Raw genomic sequence first — 24,884 nt, 5'->3', positions numbered from 1 at the left:
ATGATAATTGTTTAATTGACGTTAGATAGGAAAATTCTACAATATCATCTGTAAATTCATCTCAGCTGCCTGGATGAATCTTTGAACCGCTGATGCGTCGGTCAAATTTGTGCTCGGGTTCTTCACCTGGGAACATTTGAATACTTTGACAGGAAGGAAGTCAGACACCCTGCTGATCTAATAGTTCCTCAAGAGCTCTTGGTTGCACAATTCCACGTGACTATAAACAGCTGAAGGAGGTTGTTTACATTTACATTATTTACTGTCCAAAGTCACCCAAATGCCTCCTGGTGGTCCAGCGGCAGAATCCTGCCCTCTCATTGCCATGGCTCGGGTTTGATTCCTGAGCAGGGTGCTAACTGAGCCACTGAAGAGCTAACTCTCAGTGCTGGTCCCAAGTCTGGATAAAATGGGAGGGTTGCTGATGATCTGCTGTGGAGACCCTGAACAAGGAGCAGCTGAAAGAACAACAACTGTCCAGTGTCACCCAAATGAGGATGAGGTTCCGTTCTGAGCCTGGTTCCTCTCAAGGTTTCTTCCTCATATCATCTCAGGGAGTTTTTCCATCACCACCATCGATCGCCTTAGGTTTCCTCATTAGGGATAAATGTTAGGGCTAAACTTAAGTAGTAACTTAACTTTAAACTTTATCAGTTTTATTCTTTGTTTCTATATATATATACTTCTGTAAACCTGCTTTGAGACAAAGTCCATTGTTAAAAGCGCTAAACAAATGAATTGAATTGATGACCAGCAGCCAGCCGCCCAATCAGCTCCTAATTTTGAAGGGCATGTCACACGGATCCTTCTTTCGATGTGCGCAATCGGATATAACCGAGTTCGGAATGTCAACAATATTAGGACCGAACTGTAACTCCAATTATGTAGGATCTATGTGCTCCTGGATTGTTTATCCTGTGTTAAAATTTAAAATAAATAAATAATACACTAATGATTGACACCTTGATACACTGTGATTTATTATTATTATTATTATTATTATTATTATAATAATAATAATACCAGGTTCCATGGTGTTGTATTTTTATCACATTTCTTCAACTCAACGTGGTGGAAACATCATTTTTAAATAAATAACAGATAATAATCGTTGAGTTGTTATCGTGGTCTGGCGCTATGTCGTTATGTTGGCGCATGCTTACAGCGTGTGTTACCATGGTAACCCTCCTTCATTTATCAGTTATTGGTCACCGTGTCTGTCTCTCTCTCTGTCTGCTCGGCGTATTTCAACCAGACAATGGCAGCCTTTGTGGAAAAGTCCTGAAGCTAGAAGAGATTGAATATTAGCTGGCGGGCTTTTGGATCAGAGTGATATCCCATCAGTGAGAGGGGGTGATGGGAAATCTCTTCAGGCTGGGTGTTCTGTTTAGTCTGCCCTGATCCGATCGGGAAAGACAAATCACACCAAGAACAAAGACACGACAGAGAGACAGAAAGAGAGAGAGACTGAGACAGAGGGGGGAGAGGATAAGGGCAAGATGGGAAGATAAAGATCATCCTTCAAATCCTTAGTATCCCTATCTCTCATCATCTGAAGCTACACACACACACACACACACACACACACATTGCTGTGAGGATAGTAAAGAGGCCTCTTTCTATAAGTCCCAGTGAAGAAGGTGTGGCCTCAGTGCTTCAGACAGGAGGCATTACCTCTGTTCTTCACACCCAGTGAAGGAGGCGTGGCCTGTGAACTTGAGACCCAGTGAAGGAAGTGTATCCTCTGTTCTTCACACCCAGTGAAGGAGGCGTGGCCCCTGAGCTTCAGACCCAGTGAAGGAGGCGTATCCTCTGCTTCACACCTGGTGAAGGACACGTGGCCTCTGAGCTTCAGACCCAGTAAAGGAGGCGTGGCCAATGTGCTTCACACCTAGTGAAGGAGGCATGGCCTCTGTGCTTCGGAACCAGTAAAGGAGGCGTGACTTCTGAGCTTCACACCCAGTGAATAAGGCGTGGCCTCTGTGCTTAACCCCCAGAGAAGGAGGCATGGCCTCTGTGCTTCATACCCAGTTTATGAGGTGTGGCCTCTGTGCTTCACACCCAGTGTATGAGGCGTGGTCTCTGTGCTTCACACCCAGTGTATGAGGCGTGGCCTCAGTCCTTCAGACCTGATGAAGGAGGCGTGGCTTCACTGCCTCACAGAAGAGGTTTTAGCCTTTCACTTCTTATCTATATATTTTTTTCATTTGCACAATACCGAATCACACTGGCCCACAATAAACCAGCTCTTACTGATGGCTTTATCGTGTATCCACATGTACACATCACCTCATCTCACACACCTACCCCCAGTTCCTGGAAAAAGGCAGCATTCCTGCCAGGTACTTTACTTTCAGTTTTCCAGTTTGGAAAGAAAAGCTTCACACGGTGGAATAAGTGGCTCTGGGAAAAAGAACAGGAGTGAAATAATGAGGCAAACAAAAAGGTGCAGCTGAAGTGGGGGATAAGCTGCAGCATGCCGCAGTTACTCGAACCGAGTCCAGACTTGTTTCCCCAAAGCTGTTAATGCACACAAACATCTGCCAGTAAGGATTTTTTTCTCTCTCTTTACAGCTCCAGACTTGAGGAATGTGTGTGGTAAGACCTGACTGATAGGAAAATGCTGTCACAGGAGCTGAAACTTCTACTTCAACCACAAAGACTCTGGAACAATTTGGTCTGTTTTCACTCAAATCCAGTTCTCCAAAAGGTTCATGGTGGCACCAAGTTTGTGTCCTCACTCAAATCCTGGTCCACAGAAATTCACAGAGCCAAATATCGGATCACAACCTACAAGATGCTGAAGCTTCCTGGCCAGAAAAGTGTACAAAAGATATCAGATGTTCTCTCAGACTACGACTGGTAACCTAACGGAAAGAAATTCCTTCCTACCTCCCTCCCTCCCTCCCTCCCTCCCTTCCTTCCTTCCTTCCTTCCTTCCCCCCTTCCTTCCTTCTTTCCTTAATTTTCCAACATGGCCGTATCACACAGATTACAAAGTGACATCTCTGATGAATAAACACTGAAATCACATAATATACAGAGAAAAATGAGTATTATGGGATGTTTTGTGTTTATATTCCAGGTTTGGTTTCAATCTTCAGGAACATTAATATATATATTTGAGCAATTTACTCAATATAGTGATGCAGAAGGCTTCACCTGAGTGGTTCATCAGGACAGAGGTGAGAAAAGAGAATTGAAAAGAGGATTGAAGGCAGGAAGAGAAGCCAGAGCTAAAGAACTTCGGCACTGTAAACACACATAAACAAGGGGCAGACGCATATTTGCACCACTAGTCAGGTAGATAATTGCAGGTCTTGGGAACTTTCCTGATTACAGCAATCCTCTCACTTCTTGTTGGAGAGAAACACTGCAGCTTCCTCTGGGGCTCAAATCATGACCCCCAACCTCCAGGATCACTAGTATTCATTCACTAACACACACACACACACACACAAGCCTCAGGTCGTGTCTTCGTTCAAACCTGTCTCTGAATGACTCCATCAGCCGCTTGAAACGGGATCTGCATCTGGACTAATCACTCAGAGTGTTTACTCTCACGGTAATAATCCGATCATTATCTGATTTCAGCAGGTATGTAAACGCCATACTACAATAACCTTAATTAGAATTAACGGATTTGGAGAAATCCGATGCAAGTGCCTGGGATTTTATCTCGAAAATACGTGTCAGTCACGTCAGTGTACGCTGTTAATCTGCAGTTTAAAGAGGCTGTGAAGTTGTACAAAGGGTCAACCACAGAGCTGTGGGATGACAGAGGAAATATAAGTTCAGTAATGAAGTTAGATCAGAACAAGTAAACAGATGACGTGTCGATTGATTACTAATCAATTTTGAATGAAATGATGGGTGTGGACAGAATAAAGAAGCTACTTTGAATATGTCCAGAGGTTGATTATGTCTACAAGAGGTGGGGCAGTGGTGGCGCAAGTAGTTAAGGCTCTGCGTTGTTGATCAGAGGATCGGGGTTCAAGCCCCAGCACCACCAAGCTCCACTGTTGGGCAATTGAGCAAGGCCCTTAACCTTCTCTGCTCCAGGGGGGCTGTGTCATAGCTGCCCTTGTGCTCTCACCCCAACATCCTCAGCTGGGATATGTGAAGAAAAGAATTCCACTGTAATGTAGGTGTAGTGATAACACAGGCATCTTTGCTCAGAAAGTTGTCTATAATGCTACTCTGTTTGCTGCCGTGCCCCCATTTCAGTTCAATGTGCTGTCTGAAGGTTTAAAGGTCACTATAGTAGAAACTAATAGCCGCTCAGGCCGTAAGCTGTAAATGTGCACTCTAATGAGCTTTACACACTCTGACACGGCAAATAAGAGACAGACTTTTATAGACGTGAGTCCATATTTGTTTGTTTTTTTGCACGCCGAGGTGAGAAAAGACTTTATTATAAGTTGGAACATTATTATACATGCTGGAACACTTGAACACGAGGAAATGGAAATTATGTAAAAAAATAAATAAAAATAAATAAATAATGAATAAATTCAATAAAAATAAATTAATTATAAATAAATTATAAATAAATAAAACAAATAAATTAACTGATTAATTAAAATATTGGAACATTATCATAAGCTCTGGAACAAAGGAAAGGAAATTATGTAAAAAAAAAATTTAAATAAATAAAAGTAAAAAATACATCAATAAAAAATATATATGAATGAATGAATTAATTAATTAATAAAACAATAAATAAATATTTTTAAATAAAAAATACAATAATAAATAAATTAATTAATTAATTAAAAATTTTGATTTGTAATAGAGAATTCAAATTCTCAAAAATTTGAGAATAGAATTATATATATAAAGTTCAAAATTTTTAATTTATAAATTAAAAATGAAGAATTCTGTGAAAATCAATTTTATCTGCTCCGGAACTTCAACCGTATCTCATTTCTGCAGGAAATCCTGCACCTGGCAACACACATGGCACCGACTTATACCTGGATTTATAAGTCTCCCAAAACTAAATGCAGATCATTTGTCATAAATTTAAAAATAAAGAACATTTATTCGGTGACCATCAATTTTATTTGCTCTGGAAATTCAAACATAGTTCATTTGATGCGAGAAAATCGTGCACCTGGCAACACAAAGCAACACACATTTATAAATCTCACAAAACTAAAGGCAGATAATTTTTTAAAAAGTTTAAAAAATCAAGTGGAACTCAGCCACACTTCCCGTTTCTCCACCCTTCTCATGTATTTCCCCCATTTGCATATTGATGAGGGGAAGAAGCGCACTTCGTGTCTGGTGTGTAAATTGTGCATTTAGGGCGTGTACACTTCAATTCTACCTAAAAACAGGTACAAACACCTTTATACACCTGGCCTTGGGAATAACTCTGTGTGTGTGTGTGTGTGTGTGTGTGTGTGCGTGTGTTTGTGTGTGACTATTCAAAGGGCAAGTAAGAGCAAATGTTTAAGGCATGTTCAGAGATAATGATATGTTATCAATCTTTTTTGCAGCTTGTCGCAGTTACACTAATATATCGTTTGAAAAGAAATGATTGCAGAGTCGAACCTGCTCTGCTTTTTCATTTTACTCTTTGATCCACTGATTACGGGAGAGGACAAAGTATGGCAAACGTCCGTAAAAACGTCGGGATGGTGACATTGTGTACACGGAGAGAGATGGAGTGGGCGGCGGTGGTGTGAAGCCTCACTGTCCTGACGTGTTTAAAAGGAGAGGTGTTCAGTTTTTACCTCAAATTATTACCTGTGGACTAGACGTGAGTCAATATTTGGTTGGCGGATAGGATACAACACCCGAAATTACAGTTTGTGAGAAGATTCATGAAAGATTTCTTCTAAAGCATAATTTTCTTCTGTAAAATGCAAGAGAAAATGAATTTTAATTCATATACACAGACGGTCACGTGACAAACACACAAGGAACAACATCATGCAGATAAAGTGCTTCAGAGCTTCAGGTGACGTTCACATCAACCATCAGGATGAAGAAAAAGTCTGATCTCTGGAACACACACACACACACACAAAATGGTGCGAAAAACAAAAAACATCTACGTCTATAGCAACTCAAATAATCACTCTTTACAAACGTGGTGAGAAGAAAAGCATCTCAGAAGCACACTTTAAGGTGGATCAGCTACAAGAGCAGAAGACCACATCAGGTTCCTCTCCTTTCAGCCAAGCACAGGAACCTGAGGCTATCCTGAGCACAGACTCACCCAAACTGGGCAGATTCAGTTTCTGTGAGTCTGTGTCTTATGTGTTTTTTTATCCGTGTCTAGTTACATTTAATCTTGTAGAAAATCCCAGAAATCCTGCTGTCAGCTTGTCTTGCTACTGAGGAACCACAAATATCTCCAGATGTCTCCTGTCCTGCAGGTTGTCAGAAAAACCAGACACTGGAGACATTGTCCTTAAATCATAAATAAACGTCTCAGAAAACATGACATCAATCATTGTTAATTAAAAAAAAACAGACATAATTGCACTCTATGGAGTCCTCCAAATGAGGATGAAGTTCATTTCTGAGGCTGGTTCCCCTCCAGGTTCCTTCTTCATATCGTCTTAGGGAGTTTTTCCTCACCGCCGTCGCCTCAGGCTCACACAACAGGGATAAACTTCTATCCTGAATTTGCGTAAAGCTGCTTTGCGACCACATCCATTGTTATAACCAGCGTACAAATAGAAAAGGAATTGAACTGGATGTTAACATGGCGCGTGTTCTGTACGAGTCCCTGTGTAAGCTGTCGCTATAGCAACACTAACGTATTAGAAAGAGGGCGTTAATATAAACATGTGGTTCGCAGCTGCACTGCCGTCTGCTGCTGCTCGAAAAACAAATGGAGTCCAATTAAAATCAAGAATCTAACAGTGCTGTGGAATAAGAGAGACTTTAATTAAACCAGAGTCGGCGGCGAAGGTCGCGTCGATCACGCTGGTCGAGTCGAGAGGCAGCGTGTAAGCGGGCAGGCCTCGGCTCTAGCGTGCTCAGACCTGCTCGTAACTCGTCGTCTCGCTCCTCTCATGAATGAAAACATAAACTCTGGCAAGGAGACACACCTTGAAAACACACACACACTTCGGTCACCTCCGGCGTGCCATGTGTTTGCGTCTGGAATAAAAATTCCTCTATAGAAAGAGCTTTGAAATGGAGATGTAGAAAGTATGAGACGTTTCCTTCTGTCCGGTTTATTTCTGGTTCGGGGTTAGATGAGAGATAATCGTTCTCCATATCAGGTTTCCTCTCTCACTTCTCACCCTTCCCTTACTCACTCTGTATAGTCTAGACCTGCCTCTTTTATGTCTCCATAGTTTCCTGATGTTTCATCCGTTTCCTGTCGTAATCTACTAAATCTACCTTAATGCAAACATCAGAGGCACATCAGCATGTAGAGCGGCCATCTGCGTCTAGTTTGGCTTGAACTTTCTGCTCACATTCCAGCAGGTTCTATAAAACATCCAGGAAAACCTGGGGAATGGATGCGACCAATCAGGACAAGGGCGAGACTCTCTTTACCTGTCAATCATGTAACCTATGTATATATAAAGATCTTGTACAAGTTTCAGAGAAAATCATATTCAACTATTTAACTTTAGCTGCCATCAAATCTGGGCATAGGTGGTAGAGGTGTTGGACTAGAACTGAGGGCATGAAGCCTTTATTATCACCACACATCAGAGCGCAGGGCCAGCTATAATACAGCACCCCTGGAGGGTTAAGGGCCTTTCTCAATTGCCCAACAGTGGCAGCATGGTACCCTACTACCCTGCTACTGAGCAGAAGGTTGTGAGTTGGAATCCCAGCTCCACCAAGCTGCCACTGCTGGGGCCCTGAGCAAGACCCTTAACCCTCAATTGCTCAGGTGAGATTAAAATGCAAGGTGCTCTGGATAAGGATGCCTGCCAGAAATGTAAATGTCTTTTGGAGTCTTGATTCAAATTACTTACATTTGAAGGTCACAGGTTTGCATAAGTCGACTTTGTAAAGCTTTGTGGGGTTTTGGTAATATGACAAGCTATAAAGGAAATTTAATATGAGTTAATAAGTAAGTAAATAGCCTTTATTTGTCACATACATATCTCTGCACAGTGAAATTTTTTATCCTTGGAGGGTTGGCGTTCAGAGCACAGGGTCAGCCACAATGCCCTGCCCCTGGAGGTATGAGGGCCTTGCTGAAGGGCCCACCAGTGGCAGCTTGGCGGTGCTGGGGCTTAAACCCCCATCTTCCAATTAACAACCCAGAGTCTTAACCACAAGAGCTACTACCACCCTGGTAATAACACTGACCTCAATATAAATCTAAGAACAAACATGTAACAGTTGGTGGTGTAACAGTGGTTAGAGGAATAAAACACATAAGACATGTTGTTAAAAGAAAATAATGAACTTTGGTGGTCCTCTGGAGTTCTTTAAACTGGAGACTTTAATATGAACTACAACGTTTAAATCAAATCATTTGGTCCAGTGTATCATCAGTGACCTCTGATCAGACCTGAGCTTCACCTTTCAGACTCATCATGCATTTAATTCCTTACAAACCACCACAAAATTAAATGCCACATTCCCAGCTACACACACCCACACACACACACACACACACACACACACACACAGCTGCCAAGCTAGAAATCGAAAGCCAGCGCGGGTGAGTGATCTTCTCAGTATGTCCAAGGGCCTCCACATACAATGCACCTTGTTGTTCTTGCCTTGTTCTCCGGAGGCCTGTGGCGCTCTTTTTTACAAACACAGCAGGCATTTCTGAGACAGATCTGCATTCGGAGCCTCACTTGCTCCACTTGTGCGGATTTATTAAAGGAGGATCGGAATGCCACGGTATGAATACGCCATTCACAACCCACGCTAAACGCCAAGAAAGACAAATGAACTGTAACCAGCTACAGAACGGCCATGTTGGTTTGGATGCATGGCCTGTGCCGTACTGTCCCCCAAATTCTCACGTTTTATCTGTCTGATTAGTACGTCTGATACGTTCCTGCTAGGAGGAGGAATCCTAAAGGTTTCCAGGAGATCTTGATTAGCTGGGTCAAGTGTAGTTACTAGGTAAGCCAATTTGTGGGGTCAGCTGTTATGATTCAACACCATGAGAAAATGTTTCCCTCTGCTGTTTACGTCAGATGCTGAAACATATAGCACTGACCGAGTTGACGGCTTGTGACACAATATTGACGTTTCTCAATGCAGTGGAAACCCATGGAAATGCCACGTAGCATGTAATTACACTGAAATATTCATCACATGTGAGAGGAATGTGGATATTCCCAAGCGGTTCCATCTTATTTCCAGCGTGGTTGTTTACGTTGTTCAGATAAAAAGACTTCACAGCTATGCGCTAGCTAGCGGACTCATTAGCTCGCTCGCATGTTCAGCAGCCACATTCCCATGTTGTCCAGTTCTCACGACTTAAATCACTGAGAAAAACAACAATGTTTTTAATGCACCCTTTTAACTTCCTCTTGCTTCATATCCCAGTTTCCCATGGGGTAATTCCTGTGGTCATATTCAGGGCTGTTGTAAAACTGGGTTGCCACGAAATTGAAAAAAGCGGCGCTTAGGTAGAGAACTTGTTTCATCTATTGATGAAGGCTAACGTATTTATATAAAGTGATTTTTGTGATCAGTATTCAGATGGTTCAGATGAGAATGTATGTATTTCAGAGAAAAACTGACCACATGATTTGACACGTGAGCAAAAGAAAAAACTATCCACAAACTGCTTTGTGTACTTTTTTTCTCTACTCTTTCAAGACATTGACCTGCTTTCCAGTTATTTTAGACAAAATTTAATACATGAACTAAAAATGTGAGTGAATGGTTTGCTTTCGTTTTCACCAAAAAAATATGTTTAAAATGTATTTTCCTAGATTGGGAAAGATTGGGAAAAAATTTAATATATAAAAAGATGTAACAAAACTTTTTATGTTACAATCAAATAAAAGCTATCTGCATGACCAGCAGTTTCAGACTTTGCCTTAAAAATTCTTCCAATATGCGATCGCCGAATCTGACTTGTAACATTTAAATGATAATTAATTTAGTTAAAATATTCTAAATTAAAAAAAACAATATTTTTATTAGATCTCAGATAAGCTACAGTATATGATGCACTTCACTGTTCAATTTCTTCAGCATTACTTTTAAACCAAACATTTTCTCTTCAGGTTCAGAGAATATATATATGTTTATATATATTTATATATAGATTAATAACAGATGAATGTCCATGGACATGAACCATGGACTGGTCAGTTGATGCAGACATGCACATCTTGCACAGTTGCAAAATCGTTTCTGCCTAGCTGTAGGTGTTTTGCAACATCCTTATCACAGTATCACTGTCCAGCGTCCAGCAAAGAGAACAGGGTCGTTTTAGAGTCTGGTGTCTCTTCCTCGTGTCATCTCTGGGATTTTTTTTGCCCTGCTGTCCTCGTCTCTGGCTTGCTCGTTAAGGAAATCTGAGTCTTTATGCAGATATCTGTGGAGCTGCATTGAGTGCATTGGTACATGTTCTGTATAATTAAAAAGGAATTGAAGTGAATTATTGCTGTGTTTAAGAGTGCTTAAACGTCTATTAGTGCCTTTGCCGAGTCCAAATCAGACCAAAATGAATACTTTTTGGGTTTCTTGTTTGGTTTGTTTTCTATGAATTATTAGATAATTGTAAAGAAAAACTGAGGGCTTTTATTATTGCCACACATCACAATTCTTTCCTTCGCAGATCCTAGATGAGGAAGTTGGGGTCAGAGCGCAGGGGGAGCTATGATACAGTGCCCCGAAGCAGGGAGGGTTAACGGCCTTGCTCAATTGCCTAACAGTGGAGCTTGAACCACAATCCTCCGATCAACAACCTCTTCGAATATCCCATCCTTAGAGAGTTGGGGTCAGAACGCATGGTTGGGGTCAGAGAGCAGGGTCAGCCATGATGCAGCATCCCTGGAGCAAGGGGTTGGGGTCCTTGCTCAAGGGCCCGATCTGTGGCAGCTTGGTGGTGCTGGGGCCTGAACCCTGATCTTCCAATCAACAACCCAGAGCTTTAACCACTTGAGCTACTAAAACATCATTTGTTTCAAATCTCTAGAGCACATGGCATTTCTGCAGCACTACAGCTCGGTCCTTTGTCTCAGTGGAACGGCTCACATCTACAAACAACACCGCAGTGGCATGTTTGGATCCATTCATGCACTCAAGTCATGTTCTTTCCGTTCACCACATCGCTCTGAACCACTGTTTGCGTTTCAACCTGCTTAAGGAACCACAACGATTGGAAAAAGGCATCAGTCTTCCAAGCAAAATGCCGAACTAAACTAAACGAGGTGAAGGGAAGTTGAAAGCGGTCTCGAAACTCAGAAGCGTGATTAAACCAGCTGTGATGTTCCTACATGAAACCCACCTGAATGCTTATTATGCTGTAAATACCATCAATGATTCAGTAATTCCACTAAGTAATCTAGTTATGAGAGTGAGTTAGATAAGTGCAGACGAATCCTGGGAGTCAACAGCCTTGGCTTCTGAGTTAAACCAGTAGCTTAGGCGACCACAAACAAAGAGGAAGTATTCTAGCTGTACAAAAAAAGGGGAAAAAAAAGTGTGTGTGCGTGTGACACTTGGCACAGCGGTGGACCACAAATGACCCCTTCCTTAATATCGTCAACGGTCATGACTCACTTCTTATACCTTTATGCAACATGCAAATCTGCGTGGTACCATGTGACTGACATAAGTGCATCAGCGAGTCAGAATATCCACTGAGCTCCAGACGCAACGGCACTACGAGGCATCAGGGTATAAAGAAAAAATCACGAGCTCTGATGGACAGTTTGGACAGCAGCCAATCCCATGCAGCGAGTCTGCTTCCTTTCTGCTGTCAGACACTCAGGATGGTAGATCAGCGGTTGAAACAGTGGCATAACGTCCGGAAAGGTCATGAGTTCAAATCCGAGCACAGCCATCCTGCCGCTGCTGGGGCTGTGAGCTAAGCGCTTAACCATCAAATGATCACTTTTATAAAAATGAGATGTCTGGAAAAGGGCATGTGCTATATCCTGTGACTGTGTTTGTGTGTGGCTTGTGAGCACCCACAAGCCAGACTGAATTTTATCATGTCTCTGTATCACTGTCATGGAGCTTAGGTAACTGTATCTGACACCTTTAACGTTAAACAGACCTGTTGGTCTGCCTGGACAGGTTCGGCTACACTTAACAAACAACACAATTATGGTTACATGGGTTTATTAGCCAACAAAGAATGTTCCCTGCAGATTATTTACCCCAAATGTCTTCATTTTGGACCATTTGTTTCCTTATTCTCAGAACAAAAACAAAAGTGAGCAGTGGAAAGAGGTTGCCTGGCTGCTTACATACCCATGCTCTCTGAATTATACTGGCTTATGTAAGCTCCAAAAAAAAAAAAAAAGCCATTTGGCTCAAAAACACACCCGGGATGCTAACACCATCTAACTTTCGGCATCTAAACAATAACAAGCTTCGTGTTGTTCAACATCCGCACTCGTTTTTCCAAACTGTTTTTTCCCCCTCTTAAGAACAGCTGCCACGGATGGAGCTTGAATGTAAAAGCGCTTCAAAAAGATCCAGATCAAATGTGAACCCAGCGAAAGTATTACATCTGTTGCTTTATTATCACAACTGCGTTTATGTTTCATCCTTTTCTATTAGAAGCCATCTCTCTGAAAGCTTTGATATGTTTTCTGTCTAAATCCTGTTTTCCAGATCAGGACAAATTACTTTAGTCTTTCCATGTGACTTTTGGCCTGTTTACGGGAATTCTGCACCTGATAAGGATCTTCAGGATGAAACTTGTCAGGATGCAAAGAGCTTGTTAACAAGGATATCTGTAGTCATATATAGACATTCTGACACTGTTAAACATCATCTGTGGGATGATGTCTGTACCTTCCGTATCTTTAATAAGCTTCTTTCATCAGGAAACCTGGATCCGTTTTAAGCTACATAATCGGATCACAATTACCTTTTAGAGTCGAGCTTTCAGGTAAAAAAAAAAAACATACAAACTCAAGGTACAAAAGGTGGACCCTTGAGGCTACCATCTCCAGCATGTACCAACAAGTAGCAGCAAGTGTAGCCTGCTTTATTCTTAAGAGCAAAGGTAAACTATTAGGTCGGATCTTGATCTTTTTTAGACACACTTTAAAACTCAACTCAAAGCACAATAATAATGCTGCTCCCTGTCACGTGAACCCGTCATACTAATCAGTATGCCAGAGGTACGACCCAATTGGTTACCATGGTGACCAGGCTATAGCGTATTATTGCGACATACTAATTAGTAGAGAAATATGCAGTGCAGGAATTTACCACATAGACAGGATTTAGCATGGAACAATCTTAACGAGCAGTTAACTAGTTTAAATAGCAAATGTTATAAACTTTAAATATATATTTTTATATAAATATGTAAGGTTTTGAACTATGAACCCAGCTTATTTTCCACTATGGATTTGTTGCGTAATTAACCTAAATTGGTGTCGGGAACAAATCTGGTCTGTCAGGAACTGTAGTAAATAAACAACTGGTTGTGCCAAAGAACACCAGCTAACAGTTCTGTAGTGTAATTATCAGCAGTTATAAGTGTTATAAAAGCATGCACCGTTCATAATAAGTCCAGTGACAGGATACGCAAGCTCATGAAACAAGAGCAGAGCTCATAAAACACGATCTTACCAACAATCAGACACAAGATGTCCAAACCGACCAGCATCCTAGGGCTGGAGCTGTGAGCCCGTGTCACGGTTCGACTCTGGCCGTTTCCGGCTTTCCCGTTCTCCCGCAGCGGCTCCCCGGCTTCACCGCACTCCGCCAGGTGCCTCTGGATGTCCAGATCCCGCTCCCCGTCTCCACCTCCACTGTTCATGTTAAACTTCTCCATGTTACTGTAGAATACTAGTTGAAATAGTTGAACTAGTTACGCACTCTTCCTTCGTGCTCGCTTGCTTCTCCAGTCCGCGCGCATGAACGTTCTTTCTTTCTTTCTTATTTAGTCTTCCACTCGCAGGTAATAAAAGTTTGAGCTCGAGATCTTAACTACTGCACAGGGTCATGTTTAACACAGAAATCCTGCAGATTAATAAGTCACAGACGCCTCAGCCGGAGCCAAGTCCCAAATCTGAAGCCAATACTTTTCCGTGTAGTTTAGAGGGGAAAAACTCGCCATCCCCATGCTGGACTAAACCCGGTCCAGGAGCGGTACAGGTCTAAGTTACAGACAGAGAAACCGCAGGCACATTGTTTATGAAAGACACACGACACACTCCTCAAACTGTCCCAACTCCATATGGGAGCTCTCTCACTCCCTGACAACTAAACTCTAAGACTAGAGAGAAAACTTTTCAGTGTGTTTTGATTTGGAATATTATTCCTCCCCCTACTCCTCCCTCCCTCCCTCCCTCTCTGTCTCTCTCTCTCTCTCACACACACACACACACACACACACACACACAGATTCAAATGAGCAGATTTCAGATTAACAGTACTATTTAAATAATAGAAGGAACAATAACAACAACATTAGTATCGATAGTAACACTAAAAATTCAGCAGTAATAAGCCAGTGTGTTTAATGTATGTGGGTTGTGAGCAGGGGTATGTGGCTTATGTGTGGCATCGGTGGTGTGATTAATGGGGTGCCTGTGGGAAGAAGTTGGGGTGTATGAAGTGTGTGTGTGTGTGTATGAGGTGGTGTATGATTGGAGGGTATGAATACAGGGTATTGGGGTGGTGTATGATTGGAGGGTATGAATACAGGGTATTGGGGTGGTGTATGATTGGAGTACAGGGTATTGGGGTGGTGTATGATTGGAGTACAGGGTATTGGGGTGGTGTATGATTGGAGTACAGGGTATTTGGGTGGTGTATGATTGGAGGGTATGAATACAGGGTATTGGGGTGGTGTATGATTGGAGTACAGGGTATTGGGGTGGTGTATGATTGGAGGGTATGAATACAGGGTATTGGGGTGGTGTATGATTGGAGGGTATGAATACAGGGTATTGGGGTGGTGTATGATTGGAGGGTATGAATGCAGGGTATTGGGGTGGTGTATGATTGGAGTACAGGGTATTGGGGTGGTGTATGATTGGAGTACAGGGTATTGGGGTGGTGTATGATTGGAGTACAGGGTATTGGGGTGGTGTATGATTGGAGTACAGGGTATTGGGGTGGTGTATGATTGGAGTACAGGGTATTGGGGTGGTGTATGATTGGAGGGTATGAATACAGGGTATTGGGGTGGTGTATGATTGGAGTACAGGGTATTGGGGTGGTGTATGATTGGAGGGTATGAATACAGGGTATTGGGGTGGTGTATGATTGGAGGGTATGAATACAGGGTATTGGGGTGGTGTATGATTGGAGGGTATGAATACAGGGTATTGGGGTGGTGTATGATTGGAGGGTATGAATACAGGGTATTGGGGTGGTGTATGATTGGAGGGTATGAATACAGGGTATTGGGGTGGTGTATGATTGGAGGGTATGAATACAGGGTATTGGGGTGGTGTATGATTGGAGTACAGGGTATTGGGGTGGTGTATGATTGGGAGTATGGGTACAATGGGGTGGGTGGTGTATGATCGGGGGGGATGGGGTATATTTTGGGGTATCGGTACGGGTTATGTGGGGTTTGTGGTATCATGTTGAATTTTATGTTCTTTAGCTTTTTATTTACAATGAAGAAAACGAATGTCATGCAAACATTGATATAAAAACCCCATAAATAATAGGATGTGGTGGATGAAGAGCTAGCACATAAAGCTGTGAGCTCCCAGGTGCTTCTACTGAAACAGAAAAACCTGGTGAACTCAGAGGTGTGAACTCCATGCAGGTAATTTACATAACCTGAGTTGGAAACAGCTGCATTACCTGACCCTGGATTAGTAACTTCACCCACATGAATAGTGACGTAACTTCTGGACTATCCACTGAACATATGGGTTCTTTAAGGGTTTTAAAATATAATGGAAAAAACCCTGTAATCTAATCATATGGGAATGAAAAAACAAGTGCTCTTAATGGTGAGCTCAGTTTCACAGAAATTCCATCAGCAAAACAAAACGTGACCTCCTCCCTCAGCACCATCTGCACAAAATCCCACCAGCATTCCTAATAGCACATTATTATTATACAGCTTGATTTTACGTTACTCATTCTTATAAGTTCCTTAAGTTTCAGTGACTCTTTTATTGGTTTGTCAGATATAAGTGTAGTCAAACTAGTGCAGATAAATATCAGGGTGTGGCTTGTTATAATGTTTGCTGTAGTATGTACTGTACTGGAGAGGTAAGAGCCATGAGGTCAAATGGACAGGAATATACATTTCAGGAGTAAATGATTCCCTTTACTTCATTACATCCAGCTATTTGTCTGGCTACGTTTTTTTTTTTTTTTTGTATTAGTTCAAGTGTTTTTCTGTTTATTTACTTTTCATCCTCATGTTGAAATCATACTTATTAATGAGTTACATCAGGATGCAGAGCTTGAACGCAGATTACAGATGTTGACATGTGGACTCATTTTCCATAAGTCATAACTCTAATCTACTTTAATCATTAAATCATTTTTAATTCTTAAATTTAATCAGTCAAGCTAAATCAAATCTAAAACTAATTTAATCCATAATCCAGAATTAATCAAAATTTTTTGATTTACACACTTATTTTTCACTTATATTTCACTTATTTTTGATTTACATACATTAATCTCATTTATCTTAATCTGTGCTTAAGCAATATAATTATCAGTTATCAGCTATGGTTAAAAGGTAACCATATAACGAGAAGTAGCTTAAAATAGTATATATAATGACCACCTCTAATGTCCATGTTTCTAACAAGTTCTAGAAAGGAAAGCAGGTCAGAAAGGTCGGTCAACACGGCCCCCGTATATGCCCTCGCTAACTAGATAGGGAGCTAGAAACAGAGTGTGCCTTGAGCTTAGGAGAGAAGAAACCCATAACAGGCCACAGATATGACAACAATAAGATATGAGACTCATAATATAGCAAAACAACCAGATGTAGAAGTGAAATAGACACTATACAGATATTATGCAGAAGGACGGTATAGGCGGACATAAAGAAGCTAAAGAGATATGATGCTTATGTAGGCCCTTAAGGTGGCTGTGTATAAAAAAAGAACCATTCTAGTGGCTGGTTATAACTAAAACAAATGAGGAAAACCAGAGCCAAAATATTGTAAATACTGAAAACGGCAAAATACTGTATTAACAGGGGCAGTGACTCAAGTGGTTAAGGCTCTGTGTTGTTGATCAGAGGATTGGGGTTCAAGCTCCACTGTTGGGCAATTAAGCAAGAACCTTAACCTTCTCTGGTCCAGGGGGCACTGTATTGTAGCTGCCCCTGTGCCCTGACCCCAACTTCCTCAGCTGGGATATGTGAAGAAAATAATCCCACTGTTCTGTAATGTATGTGTGGCCATAATAAAGGCTTCATGCCCTCAGTTCTTCTTCTTATTGTATATAGAAAGTGAATGACAGTCGAGCACAGATGTGGTAAAACTAGGGCCTGATATGTGATGAAGTAAAAATTTCAAGTTAAAGTTAAGTAAGTTAAGGTAAACGGACAGGAAAAGAACAGGCTAGCGTAAATTGCACTTGACCGCATCGGACCTGATGCTGTGTATTTGCATGCCATTTTGGTGATATTTTTCCCTCTTTGTTTTATTTGTATAGATTTAGTAAAGTTTTGTAAGTGCTTAGCAGTAAAAGGTAATTGGAGAAGACTTCAGAACCACCCTGTAGTGCGTCCACTCGGGATGGGTGGGTGGGTGGGGGCTCTGAGTTCCGAGTTCAGCATAGAGCGCATAGAGCCCTTCACTTTAACTTTGTCCTTGAGAAAACCAAAACATTCTTCATAACAAGACCTCACGTTGATGTAGTGGTCAGCTGGGGGGTGTTAGTGACTCTGACTCATGCCTTGGACATTGTGTTAGGTTTAGTAATCTTTACAGTGCCCTCTGCAGGTCAGGTGAAGTTTCATCTTTCTGTCACAAGAATTGAACTGAACATCAAGCATGAAGATTTCAAATCAAATCAAATAATAGGATCCAGAACCCATATTTTTCTCATTTCTGTAGTTTTTTTATTGTTTATACACTTGCACATTACTCTGACGTCTAAGGTTTGTCTACATATTACAACGGTTTTATAAGATGCTATCAAATATTGTATATTAAATAGTGTATACATAGCTAGTTAGCTAGCATTAACTTTATTTGTTTTTATTTCTTAGTAGAAACAAACTTATAAATTCTTGTACCTTCATTAGTTCTACTCACCCCTGTTAATTCACTGAAAAATGAGCCCACAACCCTAGCATGTCAGATCTTTTTCCACCATTCATGTGATGTAGCACAAAATCTTTTAGGAGAAAACACAAACTTACAATAGCCATAAGTATGCACACTCCATAATTAATACTTTGTTAAAGCTTTTGCATGTAATACAGGACTCTGTCTTTTTCAGTCTACAATCTGAGCACATCTTGATTTGCTAATTTTATTCCACTCTTCTTTGCTAAAATGCTTCATAAGTAGGTTTCTGATAGGATTTAGACCTGAGAACCTGCAGAATTTGTGCCAGAATGCTATTTGTAGAGTGGGAATTAAAAAAATAATTGGAAACAAACACACTCCATACAGAATTTGGTGGAAAATTCTATGTTAAAGTTTAATGAAATGGTAGGGGGCTAGGCCTCAGTCAGGGCTGACTGAAACGAATGGGAGAATGAAGTAGGAGTCGATATGTGGGTGACTGAGAATGCCAGAAGATGACGAAGACGTTGTATTGGGTCGGGGTGACCTTGCTCTGGAGGAGTAGAAATTCCACTGACAGACACTAACAGAGATACAATATATAAAGCTTAGAAATGATTAGTTAAAAGAAGTAGTGCATGTAATCACAACACTAGCAACATAAGCACACATACAAGATACATGCATTAAAATGATACCTGTTCACTGGCCTCAAATACACACACACAGCTATGTAGAACTTACACTATATTGCCAAAAGTTTTGGGACATCTGTCTTTACATGCACATGCAGCTATAAGAGCTTCAACTCTTCTGGGAAGGCTTTCCACAAGGTTTAGGAGTGTGTTTATGGGAATTTTTGACCGTTCCTCTAAAAGTGCATTTGTGAGGTCAGGCACTGATGTTGGACGAGAAGCATTAAGAGTTCCTTTCACTGGAACTAAGGGGCGGAGTCCAACCCCTGAATTCAATGATTGGGAGGGGTGTCCCAAAACTTTTGACTATATATAGTATTTACAAATACATCAGTAGAATTATTAAACTCTGCAAATATGATGAATTAAAGAGAAAAAGCAATACTAACACATGGTGAAATTATTCAAAATGGTAGTATAGCTCAGCGAAGATCCGTTCAGCACTGTGTCTGAGGTGAGAATGCAAGTCTTTTCCCCCAGTGAAAGGGGTGGGAAAACAAGAGGCCTAAAACTGATTCTAAAGGGAATCTAAAATCAAGAAAAACAGAGACAATGGGAAATGAAAAAGCTGAAACCTGAACATAATGGGAAAATGTTTGAGTAAGGAATATGGAATATGGGAGGAGCATCATGAAACAGTATGAATTAAAGGGATTTTTTGGAATAATCCAGATCATTCTGGGACGTCTTTAAGTTTGAAAGAAGTGACCGTCCACCCAGTGTCACAGAAAAAACATGACAGTGGTTATCCCTGATTTACTCAAACTTAGAGCTTCAGTCTCAGATGAATTGATGCAGCCCCATAACATGATACTGCCAACCCCACAGGTTCATCACGGTTACAATGTCCTTTGGATGATAAGCTGTCTTGTTTCTGCACCAACAATATCTTTTGGAACTATGCCTAGGTCTCTTGGCAGCCTTCCGAACAGATTTTCATCCAATTTTGGAGGGAGATCCTATTCTTGATAAAGATACCTTTCAGCAGTGTTCCTCTGGCTACAAACAATTGGATCTTTGGCTTCAGGAGTCAGAGGAAACTAAAGGAATTTCAATACAAACAGCTGACTCACTTGCAAGAAAGATTAGCAGGGATGTGTAGATGTCTTTTAGCCGGTGTACGTGCCACGGACACACAAACATGATGTACTTCAACAGGATAAGTGGAAACAGCGGTAGATCAGTAGACCAGGCTCTTTGCACTTATGACCATCATGCATTTTTCATAGTGTTAAATGGACTAGTTAGAGCTATTCAACAATAATATTTATAGTGCTGTTGTCTCTGGTCTCTGGTTTAATGCTGAGCTTGGGTTCCTGGCTGTACAGAGTTTTGCTGCTTCTCTGTGTGTGTGTGTGTGTGTGTGTCTAGGTTTACTGATTTATCTTACACAACAATCATTATTATGCTCAAAAGGTCAGACATTTTGAGTTCAGAATAGATGTTTGTCTCTACATTAAGTTTAAAAAATGTAAAATATTGTACCTTATATTTAACCTACTATAAACTTTAATCTAGGGGTTTTTTTATATTTAATTATTATTTTAATATTGTATTTAGTTATAATTTATGGTAAATTTATTTATTTATTTATTTATTTATTTATTTATTTATTTATTTTCTTTTTCTTTTCTTTTCTTTTATTTTTTTGCAGGCAATTTTGTTGTAAGGTGGCCTGGACTTGGGGAACCGCTGGGAGGTGGAGGTGGGGGTGGGGTGTTTGTAGGGGTTCAGAAGGTCAGTTTGAGCTGTTTATTGTGAACAAGCAACTGTATTTCTATGCAAAAGTTAAAAAAATAAATAAATAAAAAAATCACAAAAATAATGAATAATATTGATTATCTCGTTACAATGGCACCTGACAGGCGCAGGATATATTAAGCAATAAACAGTCAGTTCTCAAAGTTGATATCTTGGAAGCAGGAAAAGTTCTGGCCAAATTCTGTTGGCTGGACAACATGGTCAGAGCATCTCCAAAACACCAGGTCTTGTGGTGTGTGCACTGGTTAGTGTCTACCAAAAGTAATCCATGGAAGGACAACTAGTGAACTAGGAACAGGGTCCTGGTGTCCGAGGTGCACTGATGAGGACGGGGAGCAAAGGCTAGCCAGTGTGGTCCGATCCTGGTCTGAACGAACTGCTGAAAAAGTTCATGCTGGCTATGTTAGAAAGGTTTTGCTGTAGTGCATCACAGCTTGCTGAATAGCCGCAAAGCGGTCCGAGTGTCCATGCTGACCTCTGTCTACTGCCGAAAGCGCCTACAATGGGTATGTGGGCATCAGAACAGGACCATGAAGCAATGGGAGAAGGATTTACATCATGCAGACAACCAGTGTGATGATGTGGATGGAGATGGTATCAGGATGCACAAAGTGAAGAAGGCAAATTTGCAAAGGCATAGTAATGCTGTTCTGCTGAGAAATCTTTGGTCCTGGTATTTCTGTGGTTGTTACTAGTAAGACCTTTCATGGCAGAGGCCCTTTTAAGCAGGATAATTCTCCCTGCAACACTGCAAGGCATTGACTTAGCCTCCAGTTCTCATAAATACACGCCTTCATACTATCATCATACACATACACTGATCAGGCATAACATTATGACCACCTGCTTAATATTGTGTTGGTCCACCTTTTGCTGCCAAAACAGCCCCTGACCCATTGAGGCATGAATTCTACTAGATTCCTGAAGGTGTGTTGTGGTATCTGGTACCAAGATGTTAGCAGCAGATCCTTTAAGTCCTGTAAGTTGCGATGTGGGGATATTTACATGACTTAAAGGACTTACAGGACTTAAAGGACACTTTTGATAGATACTGACCACTGCAGACCGGGAACACCCCACAAGAGCTGCAGTTTTGGAGATGCTCTTGTAGCCATCACAATATGGCACTTCGTCAAACTCGCTCAAATCCTTACGCTTGTCCATTTTTCCTGCTTCTAACATCAACTTTGAGGACAAAATGTTCACTTGCTGCATAAAATACAGTATCCCACCCACTAACAGGTGCCATGATGAGGAGATCATCAGTGTTACTCACTTCACTTCTCAGTGGTCATAATGCTATGCCTGATCAGTGTACACTTGTTAGAAATGAAAACATTTTGAAATGAATGATTTTGTACAATAGCAGGGACGGTCTAATTTTACAGCTTTCATTAAAAACAGTTTTCATATAAAGGTCTGTGTCCAAGGCCAAAAGAGTTAAAGACTGAATATGTGGTCAGGGACGCTTGTCTGTCTTCACTGTCTCAGACGATGCTACAACTAATGAATCCATTCAGTACTCGTAGTGTACATCTTATTTTAATTGTCTTTTCATTTCTGTCATTTCTTCCAGGTTTAAAATTTCTTCTTGTTATGATGAAACCTATAAACTATATAAAAACAAATTTGGAATTTGGTAACAATATTTATAAAAATTATTTGTATGGGCAGAAAGATTAGAAATAAAAATTTTAAATATTTTTTTTTACATATTTATACTAACTATTAATGACTAAAATATCATAAACACGTTTTCTGAGAGCCTCATTTACATGCCTGTGTCTATTATTATTATTATTATTATTATTATTATTATTATTATTATTATTATTATTATTATTATTAGTTCCTTATCAGTATTTACATCATTATGCTCAAAATACTAAGCTAAAGATAAGATAAACCTTTAATCGTCCCACAGTGGGGAAATTTCCAATATTAGTGGACTTTTTACAGTAGCTTCTGAGGAGCCACGTTCTGGGGGAATTTTTTTGCTCTGCAGCCAGTTTCAGTGTTGAAATCAGTAGTGTTCCGTGTGGTTTACTCGGGTTTGTTGTTATTAGGGCGGTTTGTATGAACAGCAGCTGGCGACGGCCTGTAAAGTTTATTTTCACTTCAGATATTTCCTGTCACACATTGCCAGCTAACATTATAGCCTGTAGATGGAGACAAACGCTGTTTATGTCTGGGAGCCAGGCTCTATGGGGCTCCAGTGCTGACGCTACAAGCTAAACTGGAGTAAGTGAAAGTGAAAAGACATGCGCAAACATGTTCAGCAAAACCACAATGTCTGAAAACTGAAGTTGCGGATTCAGCGATAAAGTGGTTTTAATACTAAACACAATACCATCTCCTTTTTTCAAAACAAATAAGTTTATCAAAACAGCTTCAGATTATATCAAAGCTACAAATATGACGTGGCAATGGTAACATTGGAATAAAAAAATCAGCTCAAAAACTCACTTACAGGCCTGTTTTCTTCACGGATCCGAATCAGTCTGATCGTACCAGTACAGCTAGTCTACACTAAACCATGCTAGTCACTCTCTCACACACACAGAACACCATCCTTCAATCTATGTTTTATTTCTATGAATTATAAGGTCCCTGACACTGGTGGCTCAGTGGTAGGTGTCTAGTCTACCTTGCGGAAGGCCTGGGTTCAATTCCCAGCTAATGCCCAAACCCCAGCCACTGGATGCAGTGCCGGTCCCAAGCCCGGATAAAATGGTAGGGTTGTGTCAGGAAGGGCGTCCGGCGTAAAACCTGTGCCAAGTTGTTGTGCGGACCAGTTGGTCCACTGTGGTGACCCCTCACACACGTAGGGAGCAGCCGAAAGATCAACGGAGTTAGTATTTATTTCCTCAAAACCTTAAACCATCATTCAGAAAGTTGGTTATCTAAAGTGTGATTATCTCAATATAAGAAGTTTGGTGTTTTAGAGCACTCAGTAGTGTGTATACATTATGCCTAGAAGAAAGGACATCAGTCCTGACCTCAGAGATGCAAGAGAGTTCCTTCGGGATTAATAAAGTTCGATCTTATCTTATCTTATCTTATCATGGCTGTCTCCAAACAGTCAGAAATTCACCAGTCTTCAGTAAGAAGGACTGTTCTCGAGAAATCGAGAGCCTAGATCTTCCTAGAAGTGGGTGTCCCTGAAATTTCAGTCCAAGGTCAGACAGTTTCATGTTCAGGCATGGTAAGCGAAAAGCGCTTGATTGTGTGACCTACAAATCTCGGTTTCACAGTTTGCCTGTGAAGTAACCTTCACACGAAATTCTTCAGACAAATGTGAGGGGCGGTCTGATTTCTTTTTCCACATATATATATACTATATATATATATATAGCTACTAGGGTTAGACAGTTAATAAGTGACAGCAGAGCTAATGAGTTGTTTCAGGCATTGCACTATTATCTGATTATTGCATTATCACACTATGTGGTATAGGTTAAACACCTCGGTCCCCGAGCAACCCAAATAAATAAATAAATAAAACAACTGCACACACAGAGTCCCTAAATCAGTACTTAGTGTTCACTTTACTTTTTATCTTTATCTTTTATCTATACACTACGTCATATTCCACTGGTTTGGTTCTTCACTGAAATGAGGTCGAGGTGTGTGGGCCTGAAAACAGACACCTGTAACCACCACAAGAGGGGAAAAATACAGGCTTGGGCAGGACATTAGTCTTCACCCACGTGTGATAAACAACAAGACAACTTTTACCCCAGGAAATCCCCAGTGGACTTGCGTATGTAAAACCACAGACAGGTGTCAGAATTATTTATCTGGAAAATGGCGATGTTTACGTCGTCTGGTCATATCAAAGACATCACAGCCTTGCGGTTAATGGCGCATGTCTCCGATCTGAGGTTTTTTATTTCTAAATTTGTATTTGATATTTAGTTCTGTATTCATGCATTTTTATATTATAGACTTGATGTGGTGATATCATCATGTAAAGTGACACTCCAGGAAGACTCAGTGAGCCATCAGAGAGAAAAAGGTCTCCATATATCAAAACTCATATTAGGGAAGGTTTAATGTGACAGACATTTCACACAATTCTTACTATTTATTTCAC

The 24,884-nt window shown here is 40.8% G+C and overlaps 1 protein-coding gene across 1 annotated transcript in view; it reads right to left on the bottom strand.

Moving 5' to 3' along the window:
• ppap2d (phosphatidic acid phosphatase type 2D) overlaps positions 1-14,388 on the bottom strand; it is a 55,642-nt gene extending 41,254 nt beyond the window's left edge. The window contains exon 1 of the mRNA XM_058377809.1: positions 13,729-14,388. Within this exon, the coding sequence (XP_058233792.1) occupies positions 13,729-13,933 (205 nt within the window). The 5' untranslated portion in view covers positions 13,934-14,388. The remainder of the gene's footprint in view (positions 1-13,728) is intronic.
• Between the last annotated feature and the right edge of the window lie 10,496 nt (positions 14,389-24,884).

The sequence above is a fragment of the Hemibagrus wyckioides genome, linkage group LG24 (assembly GCF_019097595.1).
Source record: "Hemibagrus wyckioides isolate EC202008001 linkage group LG24, SWU_Hwy_1.0, whole genome shotgun sequence".
NCBI classification, from domain to species: Eukaryota; Metazoa; Chordata; class Actinopteri; order Siluriformes; family Bagridae; genus Hemibagrus; species Hemibagrus wyckioides.
The sequence above is the reverse complement of the archived record's forward strand: the minus strand, read 5'-3'. Positions and strand labels throughout refer to the sequence as shown.